Source organism: Phacochoerus africanus, chromosome 1, assembly GCF_016906955.1.
Source record: "Phacochoerus africanus isolate WHEZ1 chromosome 1, ROS_Pafr_v1, whole genome shotgun sequence".
Taxonomy (NCBI): domain Eukaryota; kingdom Metazoa; phylum Chordata; class Mammalia; order Artiodactyla; family Suidae; genus Phacochoerus; species Phacochoerus africanus.
The window spans coordinates 61,761,234-61,783,174 of NC_062544.1; the positions used below are offsets into that span (position 1 = coordinate 61,761,234).

The 21,941-nt window shown below is 40.9% G+C and overlaps 1 protein-coding gene across 7 annotated transcripts in view; it reads right to left on the minus strand.

The window, feature by feature from the left end:
• Positions 1-6,243: 6,243 nt before the first annotated feature.
• Positions 6,244-21,941, minus strand: part of PDZD2 (PDZ domain containing 2) — a 417,701-nt gene continuing 402,003 nt past the window's right edge. For all 7 annotated transcript variants that reach the window (XM_047767572.1, XM_047767605.1, XM_047767596.1 and 4 more), the window contains 3 exons: positions 20,784-21,054; positions 17,668-17,802; positions 6,244-9,006 (listed from right to left, as the gene is read on the minus strand). In XM_047767572.1, coding sequence (XP_047623528.1) covers positions 8,825-9,006; positions 17,668-17,802; positions 20,784-21,054 — 588 coding nt within the window. In that variant the 3' untranslated portion in view covers positions 6,244-8,824. The remainder of the gene's footprint in view (positions 9,007-17,667; positions 17,803-20,783; positions 21,055-21,941) is intronic.

The following is a 21,941-nucleotide window of genomic DNA, read 5'->3' on the forward strand; positions in this document are numbered from 1 at the left end:
CTTTTTGCCTGGAGCCCACAGAATTTTTCCTCTCAATTTCTTGCCAGTAATGTTACTACTGGTATTGGTTGTTGTGGATCAGTACTCCCAAGTACATGGTGTTTTTTTTCAATACATAGCATCAAATTTTTTTTTATTCTCTAGTTTAGGAAAATTAAATTTTTAATGTTTGTTCTGTTCCCTTGTTTAGGCTTTCTTATTTGGGGATTGCTCTTATGTGTTTAGGCTTTCTTATTTGGGGGTTGCTCTTATGTGTCTTTTTTTTTTTTTGGTCAGTTTTGCTTGGGTTCTTTATTACTGATCTTTAAGTGTTTCATGCTTTTTATCTTCTCTTAAGATGTACTGTTTATTCACTGTGAATGATCTTTCTAGTTTAGTCCTTTCAGTTACTTTAATTTTTTTCCTGAGTTTTAATCTAAATTTTTATAATTTCTTGTTGATATCATTTATTCATATTTTGTGTCATTTTCTCCAGCTATTTTAATTCATTTTGGGGTTTGTAGTTTTCATTGGTTCCTGAGTTATGTCTTTCTCTTGTTCTTTTGTTGTCTGTAGGGATTGTATTTGCTCCTTATGCTCTTTTTTCTTAAGGTAACTTTGTATGGGATTTGACTTAGATTATTTTCTGTTGTCCATTTTTTCTTGAAATTACTTTCCCCTTCTTTTAGAAGGGAAATTGTGGGTCCAGGTAGCTCTTCTAACTTTTTATTTTCTAGAGCTCCTTCTTCTGTTTGATTATAAATATGACAGCATGCTTTCTGAGATCTGGTTCTGCTATTCTCACCCACCTTTATCTGGGCCTTCCTTTTTTTTTTTTTTTTAATCTCTATTGCTCAATTTGCATTTTATTCCCAGTAGTTTTTCCTTAGTGTGGAACATTGGCTGATCATTTTTGAGAGTGAAAAAACTGTTTAAGTTTCAGGGGTTATTATCTGGTTAGTCCTCTGAACATCCCTGGTAATTATAGGACCTTGGGTAAGAGGGTGGGGATGGGGTGTGCGTCTTAGGGCTTTCAGATACCCAGTCGCTTCCTTCTACTTTTGCACAGATTCTGCTTCCAAACTGGCTTATTGTTGTTAGTAGTTTGTCCCTGCTCATTTGTACATTTTGGGGTTTGTGAGGGTACTTTCACACCTACTTTTGCTGTAGATATTTACCTTGGCTTTCTGCACTGGTTGGTGTGTGTGGGTGTGTGGGTGGTGTTAGTGGTGGGGAATGGGAAATGGGTGGGATATGAAGAGATTTAAACAACTGTCATTGTTCTTGCCTGAATCTACTGGGACAACCCATAGTGGTTTTTAGTTTGTATGTAGTCAGGTTAAATTATGAGTCTCTTGCTTTATACCTTCTGAATTTGTTAGCCTCATATTCACTTTATGATTAAAACAATATATTTAGCTATTTTGATGGTTTTTTAATTTTCCTTTCTTGGTTTTAAATTTCTGTATGATGACTCTGGAATTTTATTTTGTTGTTAAGGATTTCGTTGCAAGGGATTTTTTCCCCTAAAATACCTAGCCAGTTTTCCTAAAACCAGCTATGTTGAATAATCTGTGTTTTCTGTTACTAATTTATGACACCCTTTTGAATTTTCTTTGAATTCAGAATCCATCTCTCTGTTGTTATGGCAGTGGTTTGCCAGTCTATGGAAGAGGAGCCACTGTTTTAATTATAGTAGTTTTCTGATGATGTTGTCATAAGAATAGTCCCCCACTTATTATGCCTTTTTCAAAGTAATTCTTGCTGAGTTGTGTGTGTGTGTGTGTGTGTGTGTGTGTGTGTGTGTGTGCGCGCGCGCGCATGTGTGTGTCTTTTTAGGGCCACTCCCATGGCATATGGAGGTTCCTGGGCTAGGGGTTGAATTGGAGTTAGAATTGCCAGCCTACACCACAGCCACAGCAATGCCAGATCCAAGCTCCATCTGCAACCTTTTTCAGGTTAAAAAATTATTTTGAGATCATTGTTGGACCTAATATTATAAACTAATTTGAAGAGCTCCCATTTTGGCTCAGTGGGTTAAGAACCTGACATAGTCTCTGTGAGGATTCGTGTTCTATCCCTGGCCTCCCTAGGTTAAGGATCTGGCATTGCTGCAGGCTATGGTGTAGGTTGAGGATGTAGCTCTGATCCTTTGTTGCTATGGATATGGTATAGTCCATCAGCTGCAGCTCCAATTTGACCCCTGACCGGGAACTTCCATATGCCCCAGATGTAGCCCTAAAAAGAAAAAAAAAATTATAAACTAGTTTGAGGAGAATTTTTTAGTATTGAATCATCCTATCTAAGCTATATCTCCCCATTTGTTTGAGTTATTGTTTTATATCCCTTAATAGAATTTTGTAATTCTTTTTTTTTTGTCTTTTTGTCTTTTTGCCATTTCTTGGGATGCTCCCTCGGCATATAGAGGTTCCCAGGCTAGGGGTTGAATCAGAGCTGCAGCCACCGGCCTACACCAGAGCCACAGCAACGTGGGATCCGAGCCGTGTCTGTGACCCACACCACAGCTCACGGCAACACTGGATCCTTAACCCACTGAGCAAGGCCAGGGATCAAACCTGCAACGTCATTGTTCTTAGTTGGATTAGTTAATCACTGCACCACGACCTGAACTCCTCCAGAATTTTGTAGTTCTTTTAGTCTTGCTGGTTCATGCCAAATTAAATATATTTTCAGTTACTGTTGTGAATAGGTGTTTCCTCTTATAATATGTTTTAACTGGTTATTTATAAATAGCAAAACTCTTGTTTCAGTGGATAATTTTTGATACGACCTTACTGAATTATATTTTAATATTTTTAAGTTGATGCGTTTTGCTTACATGTACCTAGATATATCTACGCAAATTATGATACTTTCTTTTCCACTATTTATACCTCTTTAAAAGATTTTTGTCTAATTGTATTGGTTTGTACCTCTAGACTATTGTTATCCAACAACAGTGAACATTATTTTTGTGTGTATTCCTGATTCTAATGGAAATGATTCTGGTGTTTCTCCATTAAGAATTTGAGGCAGGCTTTTTAGAAAGTATGTCTTTTTGTTGTTGTTGTTGGGTTTTTTGTTTTGTTTTGTTTGGCTGTTTTTAGGGCCACACCTGTGGCATTTGGAGGTTCCCAGGCTAGGGGTCAAGTTGGAGCTGTAGCTGGTGGCCTATGCCACAGCCACAGCAACACCAGATCCAAGCTGTGTCTGCGACCCACACCACAGCTCATGGCAACTCTGGATCCTTAACCCACTGAGCTACGCCAGGTGTTAGTGGTGGGGAATGGAAAATGGGTGGGATATGAAGAGATTAAAAAACTGTCATTGTTCTTGCCTGAATCTACTGGGACAACCCATAGTGGTTTTTAGTTTGTATGTAGTCAGGTTAAATTATGAGTCTCTTGCTTTATACCTTCTGAATTTGCGTCCTCATGGATGCTAGTCAGATTTGTTTCCACTGAGCCACGATGGGAACTCCTAGAAAGTATGTCTTGCACAGGACTTTTTTTTTTTTTTTTCTTACTGATATAATGGACTACATTTATAGATTTATTAATTTCAAATCATTCATGTATTCCTAGAATTAACATCACTTAGGTTTGGTATTTCTTAATTGTACTACTGTGTTCTATTAGCTCATTTAATTAAGATGTTATTTTATTTTTAAATTTGCTTTGTTTTCATTTTAGTCTAAGCATTTTCCTTTTTTAAAAAATTTATAGAGTTGATTTACAATGTTGGTTCATATTCTAAGCATTTTTCAAGTTCATCAAGTTTATCTTCAATGTCACTGACTTGTATTTCTGAATTTGATTTGACTTGATGCTTCTTTATATGGCTTTGGTTTGGTAAAGTGCTTTATTCAGTTTCTGTTCTTAGTTCTACCAGATCCATATTAATAACATTTGATTTTCTTATCTCTTCTTTGATCTTGTGCTTCTTAGAGGTCACATTCTCTTTAAGTGTATTGAGAATACAAAACTGTTTGTGTTTATGATTTTCTTTTGATTCCCAAGTTGGCTCTCCAAATTATATTTTTCATCTGACTTTAGCTTATTATGTTTCAGCATCCTTTTACCTTTCCTGGTTTTGTGTTCATGAGAAGGACCCTTGTTGAGCCTGACTGTTTAGCTGGGAAGATGGGATTCTCCAGCCTGCCATTTGGTCAGTGGTGGATCCTTCAGAGCTCTGTGTTTAAGCATTGTTCAGCTCGTTTCTTAGGATGAGCAAGGAAGGTTGGATACCAGCTGCTTTTAATCTTCAGATCTCCTTAGCTCCTTTGGGGGGATCGAGAGGAGGGATGTGGATTGGCACTTGGTATGACCTTTATGGGGTTGGGTGAGCTCTGGCCACTAATCCCTGAGTTGATCAGTGATCCCTTTTGCAGCAGGAAACCTGTGTGGTAGGAGTGCCCCTCAGATCAGACTGTCCCTTGCCTGTTACTCCTCTGACTGCCAAGGCTGACTTAGTACCTGGGGAAATTAAAGTGACCCACCTCTTCAACTTCACCTTCCCTGCCATTCTGAGGAGTGGAAATGGCTCCAATTCTGGGTGCTTCCTTCTTTTTCTGGGGCCCACCTTCTCCTGCAGTTGTCTTTCTTCAAGGTAAGTATTTGGTGACATTCTTCAGAACTCTCATTTCATACCACCTTTGCTCCTCTTATTCATAGAGAATTGTATCCCATTTCATTGTTCTCCTTCAGTTTGGTCTCAAATTTTATTTCTGGTACAATATGGTATGTAGCCATCAACATTCACTGAATGGATTTGTGACTATTTCTGTAAGATATTAGCATCCTGCCACCCCAAAAAAGCTCAGCCTTTTACTTTTATGTATATATATAAAGTCAGTCAGCAAGCCTGTATGTCCAGAGAAATTCTGTGATACAGAGTGGGGCCAAAGTTAGGACCCTACTTTAAGAATGCCATCTTAAGTAAAGGTGTGAGGACCTGGGGATAAGGCTACCAACTGGCAGAGGGAGGAGAATCGAGTCTGCAGAAACACCCACAAACTGCAGTGGAGCCCTGTCAGTGGCGGTGGGGGGGGGGGCACTGAGTGATGACCCAGGAGCCACGGAGGTCCCTCTGTCTTTGTGGCCTGGTCCTATGCTAAGTCCTGTTCTTGGCTTTCTGTGAGATGCAATTCTGCCTTCTTCCTTGGGTTACTCTAGGTTGTCTGCTTTTGAAAACCAAAAGAGCCTAAAATCAAGTAGATGCTTTTTATTTCACTGTGAAGCAAGGTCCCAAGATCATCCAGCAATAAGGGTGGGGTGATGAATGGGTAGGGGTTTTAGGAAGAATCAAGAATATAGTCATGGTGAAGAAGGAGAGAAAAAACTGACAAGGAGACAACCATTGCATACCATCCAGAGTCCAGAGGAGGTTGGGAATGGAATTGATAGCAGCAGCATTCTGCGTAGGTGCGATTTTCTCTGGGATAGGGAGGTAGGAACCAGGGAGCTGGCTGGTTGGAAGGGTCCCAGATCCGTTGTGGTGAGGGAGCAGAGTGCCTCTGGGCTGGGTGGAGAGGGTTGTGCTCTACCGTTGGTCTAGTCTCAACAGAGTTGGGGGGGAAGCAGTGGAGGTTCTGAAGGGGGAGAAAATTGGTGGTCTAGGGATTGGAGGGCCTGTTGAAATTGAAGAAGCAATCCTGGGAGGAAGGGGAGAAAGCTCCAGGCGGTCAGGAGTTTGTAAAAGCCTGAGTGTTTATCAGGTTTAGAGGTTCTGGTTTTGGATTGTGTCAGATCTGAGTGTGGTCTTGGGAGAAGGGTAGCTGCTGAGTTCTGTTGCCTTTGTCCCTCTCACCCACTCCTGTAACCAACATTTTTTTTTTTTTTTGGTCTTTTCTAGGGCCAAACCCACAGCATATGGAGGTTCCCAGGCTAGGGGTCGACTCAGAGTTGTAGCCACCAGCCTATGCCAGAGCCACAGCAACGCGGGATCTGAGCCGTGTCTGCGACCTACACCACAGCTCACAGCAATGCCGGATCCTTAACCCACTGAGCAAGGCCAGGGATCGAACCCAAAACCTCATGGTTCTTAGTTGGATTCGTTAACCACTCGGCCACAACAGGAACTCCTCAACATTTCTTATCTTGCTATTTTAAAAGGTTATTCTGTAGATGCAGAACTAAATAAACACACCCCTAAACAAGTAGTAAACAGTTTATTTTTTTAAAATTACTTAAAAAAGGTTGTTTATAGAGATGTGGATTTACATAACTTGGCGACAACATTTTTTAAAATGTACAGGCTATTTCATATTATTGCACTTACTCTTTAATAATATATAAGGCATTTTATTTTACATAAATAAAGGATAATGTATAATATCATACAACAGGTGTGATGCCAATTAAGTTAACCCTAAAATTAAATGAGCTGTGTATGGAAGGATAGAAATGAAACCCAACCTACTTCAACCTTCACGGTATATAGCCTTGCAACTAAGACTGACTTACATGTTATAACAGTTACCATCATAGCTTATTGTGGATGACTGACTGACCAGTTAAGAAACGAAAACAAAGCAAGTTTTAGTAGGACAACACCATTAGTGTTCATGTCAGGAAGTGTGGGAATTTATTAGACTCATTAGCAATACTAGTCATGCCTTGAACACTGACGACAAATAAATAGCTTTCTATATCTTAGGGTCAAAGTTGAGCTTTTGCTTCTTCCCTTAAATCCCAGCTGCCATATTGCAAGGGAACTGTTTTGGCAAGGTCTTCTAGAAATGGCTGATGACTTTAATACAGTTTAGTGAGCCAGAGGGCCACCCTTGCATGCTTCCGATACAAGGAAGAACCAGAACAAGGTCTCCGATACAAGGAGACCGTTCCATTGCTCCCACTGCTCTAGAAATTCCTGTCACACAGGACTGTGCATTTCTGTGTAGGCACAGCTGGAAGAAGGGAGGCAAGAAGTTTAAAAGGAGTTTTGACCTCAAATAGCCTCTCATCATTTAGGCAAGAAAGCAGAAGCCACCAACTGACCCCAGAGACTTAGAAACAATCTAGCATGCACCTTGCACTGACTGACTTCCTATAGTATCCTACCTGGAACTGTAATAGTGAAAAGTAGAAGCTAAATTAATCTGGTCTTTCTAGCTAACTCTTGAACTACATTCTCTTTTGTATAACCTGTTTAAAAATGAGAAATCTGGGCTCATACAAGCCAGATAGTTCACTGCCATCTGAGCGACCTCTCTGGGCCAACTCCAGAGGTTGACTGGGATTAGTCACTCAGAAATAGGTTAATTAAAGAAATCGCCAACAGAAAGCCTTAGCGTCACCATGCACGCAGGCATGCAGGCTCACCCGTATTCATAGGACTCATTCAGCTTGTGTCACCCAAGGATGTGGGTTGTCACCACACAGTTCTGCTCCTTCCCTTGAATGACCACTCACCCTCATTCTCCATCTTCTTCTTACATTTTGGTAAATTAAGCTGATGTGGGTTTGGATTTTAGGGAAAGAAGGTACAGTACGAGGGGAGAAGAGCCAGTTTTGTGACGAGGAAGAGCACATCGAATGGGAACAGATACTCTGAAGAAGCTCGTGCTTTGAAAGAGCAGCTGGGTCACAAGCAAGCATGAGTCACAGCAGTATTCTGCAGGGAAACATTTTTGGCAAAAGGAAGACTTTGCAAAACAGGAAAACAAAAAGAGCAAAAATTTCAGTCACTGCAGGGCTATGTCATTACACCCAGGTCAGAAGAATAGATCCAAGGCTTAGAAATGCTACATTTCTTAAGCCTGTCCAGAAAGTTGTGGGGGTGGGGGGTGGGGGGCATTCAAAGAAAAAATGTTCCATAAAAGGATTATTTTAAGCTCCTCTATTTGGATTATAAATCCAGGGATACTAAAAAGATAACTGATTTCTAAAAATTTACATTAGTAATTGGAGTACATAAAATATAGAAATGGAAACCCAGTGACAATGATATTTTTGTTTGCTCTTTTGTTGACCAGTCTTGAATTCAAGAATTTATTCAAGACAAGTTCCAAACTAGATGCAAGGTGCTTTCAGAGCTGGAACTTTCTGCTCATTCTAAGCAGCAAAGTTCATGGCTATTCAGTACAGTTTATTGGAACTGCATCCCTATAAAACTGCCTTATGACATACACTTTTAGATCATGATCAACACTTAATGGTGATCAATAACCACTGAGTTGAACTATGCATCCATACGCTGCACATTACACTCACTAAAAATACCACTTTCTCTATTTTGCTTTTTCATTTTTGGATAAATTCCTGAGCTTAGCCTAACCAATTGGTCATAATTGATTTTGTTTTTCAAGTGTCATTTTCTTTTCAGGATAACACACAGACCCAACGGCTCTTTCCACTGAATGTGCCTAAAAGCCTTCTGTTATTTACTTACAAAATTATATAAAACTACAGTCCTTTCAGTTGGGACAGTTGTGTTGCTCCTCAGATTGTTAGCTCCCTAATTGCCAAGACTGAGTATGCTGGGACAGGTGGCAAGAAGGATTCGAAGGTCTCACTAAATGTTTCAAGTGAAGAGGGGCATGCCGCATCTTGTGTCCCCATCAATGAACATAAAGGGTGGTAGGGGACAGGCACTGGAACAGGATGAGCCCTCCTGGCCTAGGTGATTCAGTCGGAAGACTTCTGGGGTGCAGCTCCATTGCTGCTGTTTCACATATAAGTAAAAACTTGGAGAGTTTGATAGTCCTTGCCCACACCAGTGCTTCTCTGTTGTTTCTGGAACCCACTGTTGAAAGTCTTTACGGTTTGCTAAAGAAAGAAAAGAACTGAGAAGAGGAGATTCTGGTTAAAAAAAAAAAAAAAAGTAACAAGCACTATTAGTGTTACTACCAGTGCTTGTTGCATGAAGAATTCCTGTGCTTTCTAATGACTAACTGCACAGGTCCCTCTGGGACAGACTTCATAATATTCCAGGCATCAAAGTGCACGAGCCCAACCAGAGATTTCCCATTAATGGCAAGAATTTCATCTCCAGCTTCTATTGTTCCAGCTTGCTCAGCTGCACCACCTGTGAGGATAAATACAGAAATAACAGCTTGATACTTTCATAGAATCCAGAATAAATTCCAAGTAAACTAAAAACTTAGGTGAGAAAAATCATGTGCCTGTATTCTTTTTTTTTGTTGTTGTTGTTGTTGTTGTTGTTGTTGCTATTTCTTTGGGCCGCTCCTGTGGCATATGGAGGTTCCCAGGCTAGGGGTCCAGTCGGAGCTGTAGCCACCGGCCTACGCCAGAGCCACAGCAACGCAGGATCCGAGCCATGTCTGTGACCTACACCACAGCTCATGGCAACGCCGGATCATTAACCCACTGAGCAAGGGCAGGGACCGAACCCGCAACCTCATGGTTCCTAGTCGGATTCGTTAACCACTGCGCCACGACTGGAACTCCTTGTATTCTTAATAGAGGGAAATTTTTCTTAAACAGGACAAAGCATATATCCATAAAAAAATTAGACTACATGAAAAATTCAAATCTGTAACCCTTCTTTCCTCAAAACATAAGCAACTGATGAGGGGAAGAGTTTTTCAATGTATTTAGTCAACAAAGCGTTAATTCCTAGCTGAGCTAAAAACCTGTAAATAATGCAGAGGAACAAATTAGTGACTTGGTAGGTAGAATAATGAAATTACCCAATCAGGACAGCAGACTGAAAACCAAATGAAAAAACATGAAAGCAATACAAGAGATCTATGGGATAATATAAAGCAGGCCAATCGACGCATAATAGGGGTTCCAATTCCAGAAGGAGAAGAAAAAGAAAAGGGGACTGAAAATATATTTGAAGAAATTATAGCTGAAAAACCTTCCAAATCTAAAGGAAACATATCACGAAGCACAGAGGGTACCAATCAGGGTGAATCCAAACAGGCCCACACCAAGACATTATAATAAAGATGGCAAAAGTTAAAGAGGATTCTACAGGCAGCAAGAGAAAAAACAGAGGTAATTACAAGGGAGCCCACAGGCTATCAATTGATTTCTCCATAGAAACAATACAGGCCAGAAGAGAGTGGCAAGATATATTCAAGGTTCTAAAAGGGAAAAATCTGCAGCCTAGACTACCCAGCAAGAATATTTAAAATAGAAGGAGAGGAGTTCCTGTCATGGCGAAGTGGAAACAAATCCAACTAGGAACCATGAGATTGTGGGTTTGATCCCTGTCCTTGCTCAGTGGGTTAAAGATCTGGTGTTGCAGGGAGCAGAGGTGTAGGTCACAGACCTACAAAAAAAATTAATAATAATAAAATAAAATAGAAGGAGAAACGAATTTCTCCAACAAACAAAAACTAAAAGAGTACAGCAATACTAAACCTATTCTAAAAAATATTGAGAGGGCTCTAAAAAAAGTAAGAAGAACTAGGATGGAGGAAATCAAAACTGGAAAGCAATCATCTAGATAAGCCAGTATACAGATCTGAAAGAAAAAAAAAAACTATTGTAAAAGTGATGATAAACATAAGGAACATCAAAAGGACAGACATAAAAATGTTAAAAAAGGATTTCAAAATCATAAAATGTGAGGGAGGAAAGTAAGAAAATCCAGCCTTTTTTTTTAGAATGTGTTTGAGCCTGTATGATTATCAGACTAAAGCAAGCAGATACAGGAAGGAGTTAACATCTTGAAAAACAGGGCAACCACAAATCAAAACCAAATTTTACATTCAAAAAAATTAAAAAGAGGACACAAACATAAAAGGAAATCATCTGACTAAAAAAAGAAAAGAACAAAGGAGAAACAAAATCAACTGGAAAACAATGTTTAACATGGCAATAAAGTAGTTCCTGTTGTGGTGCAGCAGAACGAATCCGACTAGGAATCATGAGGTTGAGGGTTTGATCCCTGGCCTCACTCAACAGGTTAAGGATATGACATTGCCATGAGCTGTGATGTAGGTTGCAGATGTGTCTCAGATCTGGTGTTGCTGTGGCTGTGGTGTAGGCCGGCAGCTGTAGCTCTGATTCGACCCCTAAGCTGGGAACCTCCATATGCCACGGGTGCGGCCCCCAAAAGCAAAAAATAAAAAATAAAATGGCAATAAATACATATTTATCAATAATTAACTTAAATGTCAATGGACTGAAAGCTCCAATCAAAAGACATAGAATGGCAGAATGGATAAAAAAGCAAGAGCCTACAATATGCTGTCTACAAGAGACTCAGCTTAGGGCAAAGAACACATATAAATTGAAAATGAGGGTATGGAAAAAGATATTTCATGTGAATGGAAAGGATAGGAATGCAAGAGTTGCAATACTCTTGTCAGACAAAACAGACTTCAAAACGAAGCCAGAGTTCCTGTCCTGGCTCAGCGGAAAGAAATCCGACTAGGAACCATGAGGTTGCAGGTTCCATCCCTGGCCTCACTCAGTGGGTTAAGGATCTGGTATTGCCATGAGCTGTGGTGTAGGTTGCAAACATGGCTCGGATCTGGCATTGCTGTGGCTGTGGCGTAGGCCAGCAGCAACAGCTCTGATTCGACCCCTAGGCTGGGAACCTCCATAGGCCATGGGTGCAGCCCTAAAAGGACTAAAGACAAATAAATAAATAAATAAATAAATGAAACGAAGGCCATAAAGAAAGACAAAGAAGGACACTACTTAAAGGGATCCACTCAAGAAGAGGATATTACAATCATCAATATATATGCCCCTAACAGAGAAGCACCCAAATACATACAACAAACACTAACAGACCTAAAAGGAGAAATTGATGGGAATACAATATTAGTAGGAGACTTAGCACCCCACTCACATCAATGGACAGATCCTCTAGACAGAAAATCAATAAGGCAGCAGAGATCCTAAATGATGCAATAGAAAAGTTAGACTTAATTGACATTTCAGGGCATTGCATCCAAAAAAATCAGAATATACATTATTTTCAAGTGCACATTGAACATTCTCAAGGATTGACCACATACTGGGGCGCAAAACTAACCTCAGCAAAAATTAAGAGTATAGAAATTATTTTAAGTGTCTTCTCTGACCACAACGGCATGAAACTAGAAATCGACAGGAAAAGAAATGAGAAAAAGCTGACTACATAGAGACTATACAATGTGCTACTTAAAAACCAATGGGTTGGAGTTCCGATCATGGTGCAGTGGTTAATGAATATGACTAGGAACCATGAGGTTGCAGGTTTGAGCCCTGGCCTCGCTCAGTGGGTTAAGGATCTAGCGTTGCTGTGAGCTGTGGTGTAGGTCGAAGATGCGGCTCAGATCCTGTGTTGCTGTGGTTGTGGTGTAGGCCCGGGGCTATAGCTCTGAATAGACCCCTAGCCTGGGAACCTCCATATGCTGTGGGTGCAGCTCTAGAAAAGATAAAAATTAAAAAATTAAAATTAAAAAAACCAATGGGTCAACAAGGAAATCAAAAGGGAAATTAAAAAAAACCCAAACGATAATGAAAACAACCATTCAAAATTTATGGGATGCCACAAAAGCAGTTCTTAGAGGGAAGTTCATAGTGATACACGCCTTCCTCAGAAAAGAAGAAAAATCTCAAATTGACAACCTACCACCTAAAAGAATTAGAAAAAGAACAAACAAAACCTAAAGTGAGTAGAAGAAAGGAAATCATAAAGATCAAAGAGGAGATCAATAAAACAGAAATTCAAAAAACAGTAGAAAAAGTCAATAAAACCAAAAGGGTAAACAAAATTGACAAACCTCTGTCCAGACTCACCAAGAAGAGGATAGAAAGAACTCAAACAAAATAAGAAATGTAAAAGGAGAAATCTCCACAGATACTGCAGAAATACAAAAAAAAAAAAAAACATAACAGAATACTATGAACAATTATATGCCAACAAATTTGACAACCTAGAAGAAATGGACAACTTTCTAGAGACATACAGCCGACCAAAACTGAATCAAGAATACAACAACTAAACAGAATAATCACTAGAAATGAAATTGAGTATGTCATAAAAACACTCCCTACAAATAAAAGTCCAGGACCAGATGGCTTTCCAGGTGAATTCTACCAAATATACAAAGAACTTATACCCATCCTTCTTAAACTTTTCCAAAAGACTGAAGGAACACGCCCATAGACATTCTATGGGAACCTCCATATGCTGAGGGTGCAGCCCTAGAAAAGACAAAAAAGGCAACAACAACAACAAAAGATTAACATTCAGAAATTGGTTGCATTTCTGTATACTAACAATGAAATATTAGAAAAGGAATATAAAAATACAATGCCTTTTAAAATCACACCCACGAAAATTAAATACCCAGAAATAAACCTGACCAAGGAGGTAGAAGACTTATGTGTTGGGAACTCTAAAACATTAATCAAAGAAATTAAAGAGGATTCAAAGAAATGGAAAGATATTCCATGCTCCCGGATTGGAAGAATTAATATCATTAAAATGGCCATCCTACCTAAAGCAATATACAGATTCAATGCAATCCCTATCAAATTACCCATGACATTTTTCACAGAACTAGAGCAAACAATCCAAAAATTTATATGGAAGCATAAATGACCCAGAATTGCCAAAGCAATCTTGAGTAACAAAAACCATTAGAAGGCACAACTCTCCCAGACTTCAGACAATATTTCAAAGCTACAGTAATCAAGACAGTGTGGTACTGGCAAACAGCAACAACAACAAAAACCCAAAAAACAAAAAACCAGACATACAGACCAATGGAACAGAAAACCCAGAAATAAACCCAGACCACCTATAGTCAATTGAAAAATAAGGTGTGTACACACACACACACACACAGTGTGTATATATATATATATTTTTATATATACACACATATACCACACATACATATGTACATATACATATGAATATACACACATGCATATACATATATGCATATATACACATATGTATACATATATACATGTATATACAGTATATACATGTATATATGTATATACACACATATATATATAACTGGGTCACTGCTGTACAGCAAAAATTAACAGAACATTGTAAATCAACTATCTTAAAAAATAAATTAAAAAAAGGAAAACTCCAGAGTTCCCGTCATGGCTCAGTGGTTAACAAATCCCACTAGGAACCATGAGGTTGCGGGTTTGATCCCTGGCCTTGCTCAGTGGGTTAAGGATCCAGTGTTGCCAAGAACTGTGGTGTGGGTCACAGACACGGCTCGGATCCTGCGTTGCTGTGGCTGTGGTATAGGCCAGTGGCTACAGCTCCGATTAGACCCCTCGCCTGGGAACCTCCATATGCCACGGGAGCAGCCCAAGAAATGGCAAAAAGACAAAAAAAAAAAAAAATCCTACATCTAAAATAATTTTCTAATTAGATCTCAAAACACTGAGCAGATAAATCTATTTCATCCTAAATTTGTGAAAATCATTGTTAAATATTATTTGATATCAATACACACGTAATTATAGTTGATTTCAAAGATTGACAAAATTAAAAAAATATAGCTGGAAGAAGGTAAGTTCAAATGCAACGCACACATGGACAAAAATGTTTGATGTTGTTAATAACAGACACAGATCCAGTCTTTGGAAAAGAGATGAGACCAGCATCAGCCCCACAGTGGGAGCAAAGAGCCCGATTTAGTCCCAATCATTTTTCTCAAGATACACAGTTTTGGAGGAACCAAAGCAATGTTGTCTGACATATCCAATTATTCTGTGTTGGCATATTTTCTTTTCTACAAATATCAACTAAAGGCCCCGAGCAGATTATGCGAAACCAGAGAATTTTCTTAGTGTTTATCCGGGTCTAAGGACGTGGAGGGTTCTGTTAATGAAAATAGGAGGCTGTGAGTTAGGTGAAAAAGCGCCTTGAATGAATAGCAGGCCATCAGAGTGGTGTGGCCTCAAGTCTGTGACTTCAAGCAAGTTACACGTTTCTTGAAACCTGTTTTTTTCTCATCTGCAAAATTGTGGTGTTACCCTGTCTTGGGTTATAGCAGGCATCCACTGAGATGAAATAGATCAAAGTCCTTGAGGAACCATTCAGTGCTGTGCGGACCAAAGGAAGTGCCAGCTTTTGACTTATACATAAGAGAGAAGTACATTTCTTTTGTTTAAACCACTGTTATTTGGGGTTTTCTATTACATGGGGCCGAAAAGAATCCTAACTGATTTGATCAGGCTATGTCTATTTATTGAGGTTTTTTTTTTTTTTTTTTAAATGTCGTTTTAGAATGCCTTTATGCTGTTCCCCAAAAAGGTCATTGCATAATTTGTGTGTGACACACTGTTAGGTTCTTTCAGGTTGTTACTGTGATTTGGGATCATACAGTACTGACTCTGCTTTTAGCTTTTCCCCCCATTCAGCACTGCTCTTGAGCTGGTATATAGATCTAACTTGCTTTTTTTTTTTTTTAATTACTCAATGAATTTTATTATTATTATTTTTGTCTTTTGTCTTTTTAGGGCTGCACTCACACCATATGGAGGTTCCCAGGCTAGGGGTCAAATCGGAGCTGCAGCCACCAGCCTGTGCAGCCACAGCAACTTGGGATCCGAGCTGCGTCTGCGACCTACACCACAGCTAACAGCAATGCTGGATCCTTAACCCATGAGCAAGGCCAGGGATCAAACCCATGTCCTTATGGATGCTAGTCAGGTTCGTCAACCACTGAGCCACGGCAGGTACTCCTAACTTGTTTCTTGAACTGCTATATAGTTTCCTTTTTATGGATGTAGTATATTTTACTCATCACTTTGCTACAGATAGATATTTAAATTATTTCATAGCTTCCATTTCAGCAAACACTGCCAAATTTTCCCCCAGAGAGATGAACCATTATATGTATTTCTGCCAGAAAGTATGAGTGTTCTCCTTTCCCTACATTTTGCCAACACATCACACTATGGAATTTCTCATTTGTGACCAACCTAGCTTTAAAAAAATTATTAAATTATTAGATTTCTAATAGTTATAATGTTCGCCCAATAACTAATAGAAGTTTGAGCATCCTTCCCTGTATTTCTTGACCATTTAGGTTTTAACTTTGGTCTATTTTCTATTCATTTCCTTTACGCAGGTTTTTTACTTTGTATTTTTCTTATTGAGTTATAGTTCTAAATTTCCTATATATCAGCAATAATCACTATTTTAAAATGCTATAGAGAGGACTACTAAAATATCACACAAAAACACATCATAAAAGAATATATATAAAATGTCGAGGCGTTCCCTTGAGGCTCAGCAGTTAAGGATCCAGCACTGTCACTGCATTTCAGTATGAATACTCCTGTTGTTTTTCAATAGTCATGATTTCTCCAAATATTTCCTCTCTTATTCTCTTTATTTTTATTTTTTGCTTTTTAGGGATGCACCTGCAGCATATGGAAGTCCCAGGCTAGGGGGCAAATTGGAAGTGCAGCTGCTGGCTTCCACCACAGGAATGCCAGATCCGAGTTACGTCTGCAGCCTACACCCCAACTCCCGGCAATGCCTGATCCTTAACCCCCTGAGCAAGGCCCGGGATCGAACCTCCATACTTGTGGATACTAGTCAGGTTTGTAACCCACTGAGCCACAACATGAACTCCCTGAATTATTAATTAATTGCAGAAATATACCACGCTGCTACTGCCTAGAGGGTCATTTAAAAAATAACAATCCTGGAGTTCCCGTTGCGGGTTTGGTACTAAAGAGACACACACACACACACAAAAGGTAACAATCCTTACTTAAGAAGAATTGACCTTATTACTTGTTGACTTACTTATTCAGTTATAACCTGTTGGAGTGTATGCTATCCTGCAGGAAAGTAAGATGGGAACAGTAGGTATCACTGGAATAGCTGGTAGGAATGAGATCTCTTCATGAACTTGAATAATTCATTTTATGATCTTGGACTGTTACTTTAAATCTCTTCAGGTTCCTGAACTAATTATATTAACAATTACCAGTATATGTGTGCAATAACAATATCAAAATATAACATATATTGTATATAGGAAATAGTATTATAGTATAAAATATTACATGTAATAGGATATATAATCAGCATGTATGTGTATATATATAAATATATTATGTCATTAGTATAATTATGTTGTTAATTTAATTGCTCAGCTCAGGGACCAGAAGAGACTTCTGAGAAACGTCTAGGATCCTAAAACGAATTATTCCAGTTCATGAAGAGCCCTCACATCTACCAACTATTTCAGCGATAGCTCCTGCTCCCTGCTGCAATCCATTATTTGCAGTTTTAAGTGAATATGATCTTGGCCAACATTAAGTACCCTTGACTGGCAGTTCTGACGGCATCACTTAGCTGTCAGCAATGTGAACACAGCAAGCTAATAGTCAGAACACGAAGGCATGACCATGGAATTAGGGGTCCAGTATAGAAACTGGGGCACAGGCTCTGGAGCCAGACTGCCTGGCTTCAGACTTGGTTCTGCCACTTACATCTGTGTGACCTTTGGTGCCTGCGTAACTAACTGCCCCGTGGCTCCGTTTCTTCTTCTGTAAAACAGGGATGATGAGAGAACCCATCTTATGGAACTGTTAGGTGGACGACATGAATTAATATGTGTAAAATGCTCACAACAGAGTTGTGAGCACACGGTAAACCCTGCATGTTAGGAAAACACTTTAGATTTAAAACAAGTTTGATTTCCAAATGGAAAACAACGGCATACACAGAGAGAAAACAGGTACCAGGCAGCCCGCCGGGCTTTCAGGACATTACCTTTGTACACTCTTTTAACGAACAGGGGCCCATCTCCAGACATAGATGATTTCCCTCCGTCCAGACTCAACCCCAGCCCAGCTGAGGTCTTCAGCACTTCAACACACAGAGCCTCATGGGCAGCCAAGCTTCTCCCTGCAGCAAGTGCGTTCGTAAAGATGAGAATGACAGGGACACACATGTACCCTCCTGCCCGGTGCTCCAAGTGTGTTCCTCTGGTACTAGGGGTCTCCTCTGCCTTGAAGTGTTGATAACATTTGAGACCAGCTTCAGGGATGGTCTCCCAAATTTGAGCTGCCCTCAAATTTGGCTGTGTCCTTGCTGTCCCTGTCCCTCTGTTCTCCTAAGCACTTCCTGCAGGTATGGAGACTTCATTTATGCCTAAGCAGAAACCCCCAGAAGCCAGCCTGCTCCTGTCAAGACCACACAACTGGTGTGTGTCTCGCTTGGGGAATCAAATTTGATTTCCTGCCAACCTTGGCTGCCGATGGCAGCAGAGCGTCACAGTCTGGTGCCGACAGCCTGCAACACCCAAATGCCAAGCTTCACGTGAGACATGGAACTTCCCTCCCCTTCTCCCATGCCTGTCCCTCTGAGGGTACCCCTGCCTCTTCTTGTCTGTCTGCATCACACACTAGCTGCCTTCCTTGCCAACTCTCGCTCCACTGTGGGAAGAGCGTTTCCATGGTGATGCCTGCTCCATAGCAACGAGAGTGTGCCTACTTTCTGTGTTAGTTTGGAGAGGCCAGACTGGGACCTATCATGGGGGTCGGGATTGTAAACTTGCTTTTTGTTTCTCTTACTTTCATGCTGTATCAGTGAGGATGTCTGAATTAAGTGGAAAGGGGCACTTAATTGCTTGGGAGGCAGGGCAAGGACCACAAATAGATTAAAGTGCCCACTAGGGTTGATGCCAACCTAGCATCATCGCCTTTGAACATAAGGGCCGTAAATGGTCTGAGAGAAACTTACTAACAGTGGGAGCAGCACCATTTTTCAACAGCTGATTTTACTTGCTGTTAAACAGGAAAACAGACCCATTACAGTGGTCCTCAGTGCTGGCTACACACTGGAATCACCTGGGGACCTTAAAAAGATATTGGTGCTGGCCCCCGCTCCATCCCCACCCTTCAGAGTTTGACTTATTGAGCAGGGTCATTTCCTGGGCATCAGGAGTTTAAAAAGCTTCCCAGGTGCCTCTAACATCCAGCCTCCTGCATCAAGCCCCAAGCGCGATGCTCTCAGTTAAGGAATAATTGCATAGGACCTGGTAAAACCCTGGGGCAGGGGTATTTTAAGGAATAGGAACATGAAGAAGTAAGTTTAAGCCCTGAACTTAGTTCTTGCAGTTTGGTAACTGTAGAGGCAGGTTCAAGGCTAGATGCCTTGAAGGTGTCACAGGAATACTTAATAATTACAAATTTCGGGATAGCCTTCCAGATGTGTTCATGAGTCCTAAAAACTCTGAAAGCTGTTAGGACTAAGTGCCAAGTGGTTTCCTTTGAAAGGTTAAGTTTCCAGGATCCCATGGAAATATACCAAACAGTTGAGACGCTGCAGAAGCAAAGGGGATGAGGTGTTTCCCTGTAGCAGGAAGGGCTTCCACTTTCTAGAAGAATAAGAGCAAGACAACAGAGCAGAGAGAGGAATAAGAACATCCCCAACACCGTGGAGGCATCTGGACAAGAAGAGTTTCTCATCTGCTCAATGGAATCAGTGCCATTTTCAGCAAAGTCATTACAAATAGCTCAGGCTGCCATGAAGGCCAATTGAGCAGAGAGGAAATCGGCCAATTTCACTGGGGAGAGATGCTGAGAAGAAACAAAAGGCCCTCCCAGGAGGCAGCACCCTGACCTGAGCTGCTGTAGCCTCTTTTGCCCTCTGGTCTAAAGCAGCCTTGCTCCTGAACCCTAGGTAGAGGACACCACTGAGGTCTGCAGTATTTACCTGAGAGCGTCATCAGCCTAGGTTTCCGAAATAAAAGCGGTACTTAGATTTGCGTTAAGTACTCAGATGGCTTCCTATGTGGGCCTTGGTGTGAGAGAAGGGAGGGCACACAGAAAATCTGTTTCTGAACCTCTTATAGGTTCTTTGTGATTAGGGCTATAGCTTTTGCTTTTTTTTCTTTTTGCCTTTTCTAGGGCCGCATCCCCGGCATATGGAGGTTCCCAGGCTAGGGGTCGAATCGGAGCTGTAGCCGCCGGCCTATGCCAGAGCCACAACAACAGCAACGCGGGATCCGAGCCTCGTCTGCAACCTACACCACAGCTCATGGTAACGCCGGATCCTTAACCCACTGAGCAAGGCCAGGGATTGAACCCGCAACCTTATGGTTCCTAGTCAGATTTGTTAACCACTGAGCCGCGATGGGAACTCCAGGGCTATAGCTTTTGTTTTTAAACACCTTGCCCCCTCATTTCCTTGTGTTCTTCTAAAACAGAAAAGACTACAAACCCTGATGTGTCCCAAATCTCAGTTCTGGAATTTCTCTCTCTCAACAATGATTTCCTCTATCACAAGAGTTTCTTGTTTTTACTCACCAGCCATTTAAGTTCCAAAGAGGGCTGTAAATGTGAAAAGGATTCCCTCTTAGGACATTTAGAGAAGCTATAAAACAGTCATTTAAAATCTTCAGGGAGTTCCCGTTGTGGCTTAGTGGTAATGAACCTGACTAGAATCCATGAGGACATGCGTTTGATCCCTGCCCCACTCAGTGGGTTATGGATCTGGCGTTGCCATGAGCTGTGGTGTAGGTCACAGATGCGGCTCAGTGCCCACGTTGCTGTGGCTGTGGCATAGGCCGGCAGCTGCAGCTCCGATTCAAGACTTAGCCTAGGAACTTCCATATGCCACGAGAGCAGCCATTAAAAAAAAAAAAAAAAAAAAAGGACCAAAAAAACCCCTTCAACAAACAGTGTGGTTTTAGCTAGGGTTTTGTTTTTCTTTTTTTAAAACTTATTTGTAACACTGCTTTTAGAAGAAGCATCCATAAACACTCGACTTCACTACATTTCATTTCTCCAACCCAGATAATGGTAGTGATTGTCTTTGTGTTCAGCCAGAATCAACTCTTGCCAGCTGTTCATCCCCTGTAGGTAGCTGAACTGCTGTCTTACCCATTCCAGCCTCCAGGGGGCTGCTCTTTCCGGACATCAAGCCCTTGCCGTTGGCTGTGGGAGGCTCCTGCCTGGTGGAGGGCCTGGGCTGATCACTCCCTTTCTTGATGACCACGAGGACATCCTTGTGCAGCTGAGCCTGGTGCAGAACCTTCAAGACATCCCCGTGGGCTAAGCCTGCCAATGAGGTGCCATTGACTGATAGAAGGAAATCCCCTCGGCTCACGGTCCCTTCCTGAGAAGCCGCCCCCTGAGAAAACACCCTGTGGACCTGGTACAAGGAGAGGACAAAAGCCAAGTTCATTTGCGACCTCTAATAAAAGCAAAAGGGCAAATCTGTAGTAAAAGAATTTTCTAATGGCAAGTTTTCCAAATCATACAAACACTTGGTTTGTTAAAAACATTTGGTGCGAGGAATGGCATTAAAAACGTCAGTACCAGCACCTCAGTACATTTTCACTCTATCCTTGCTAGTGTCTAAAGTGTGCCTGGCACTCCATGGGGCAGTAACAGTAGAAGATGAACAGGACCTGTTCTCATCCAAGGAAGGTGGCCTCTCCCTAATGATCTCAAAGCCCTCCGGGTGGTATAAAATTTTAAGTTGTTGATTTTAAGCAAGAAGTGATTTATAAGCAAATGCAAGTTTTGGTCAATTCGTTCTAATGTTCTTCTAGTGCTTAAACCAATAAAATATTTAAGTGGATACAAGGATATAGACAATCGTGTTTAGATGTATTGGCATCTAGGAGGTCACTCAGCTTGTACATCAGCCAGCCAGCCATGTATTAAAAGTGCAGGAGTTCCCTGTCATGGCTCAATGGTTAATGAACCTGACTAGTATCCATGAGGACGTGGGTTCAATCTCTGGCCTCACTGGGTTAAGGATCTGGTATTGCCATAAGCTGTGGTTTAGGTTGCAGACGTGGCTCAGATCCCGCGTTGCTGTGGCTATGGCTGGCAGCTACAGCTCTGATTTGACCCCTGGCCTGGAAACCTCCATATGCCGCAGGTGCAGTCCTAAAAAGACCAAAAAAAAAAAAAAAATGTGTATCTGTCAATGAAAGTTAAGTATTACTTTGCCATGTTCCGATTTTTGTATGGGAGCAGAAAACAAACACCAGCATTCTTTGGACCCACTGCCGTGAATTCTGTCCTGAT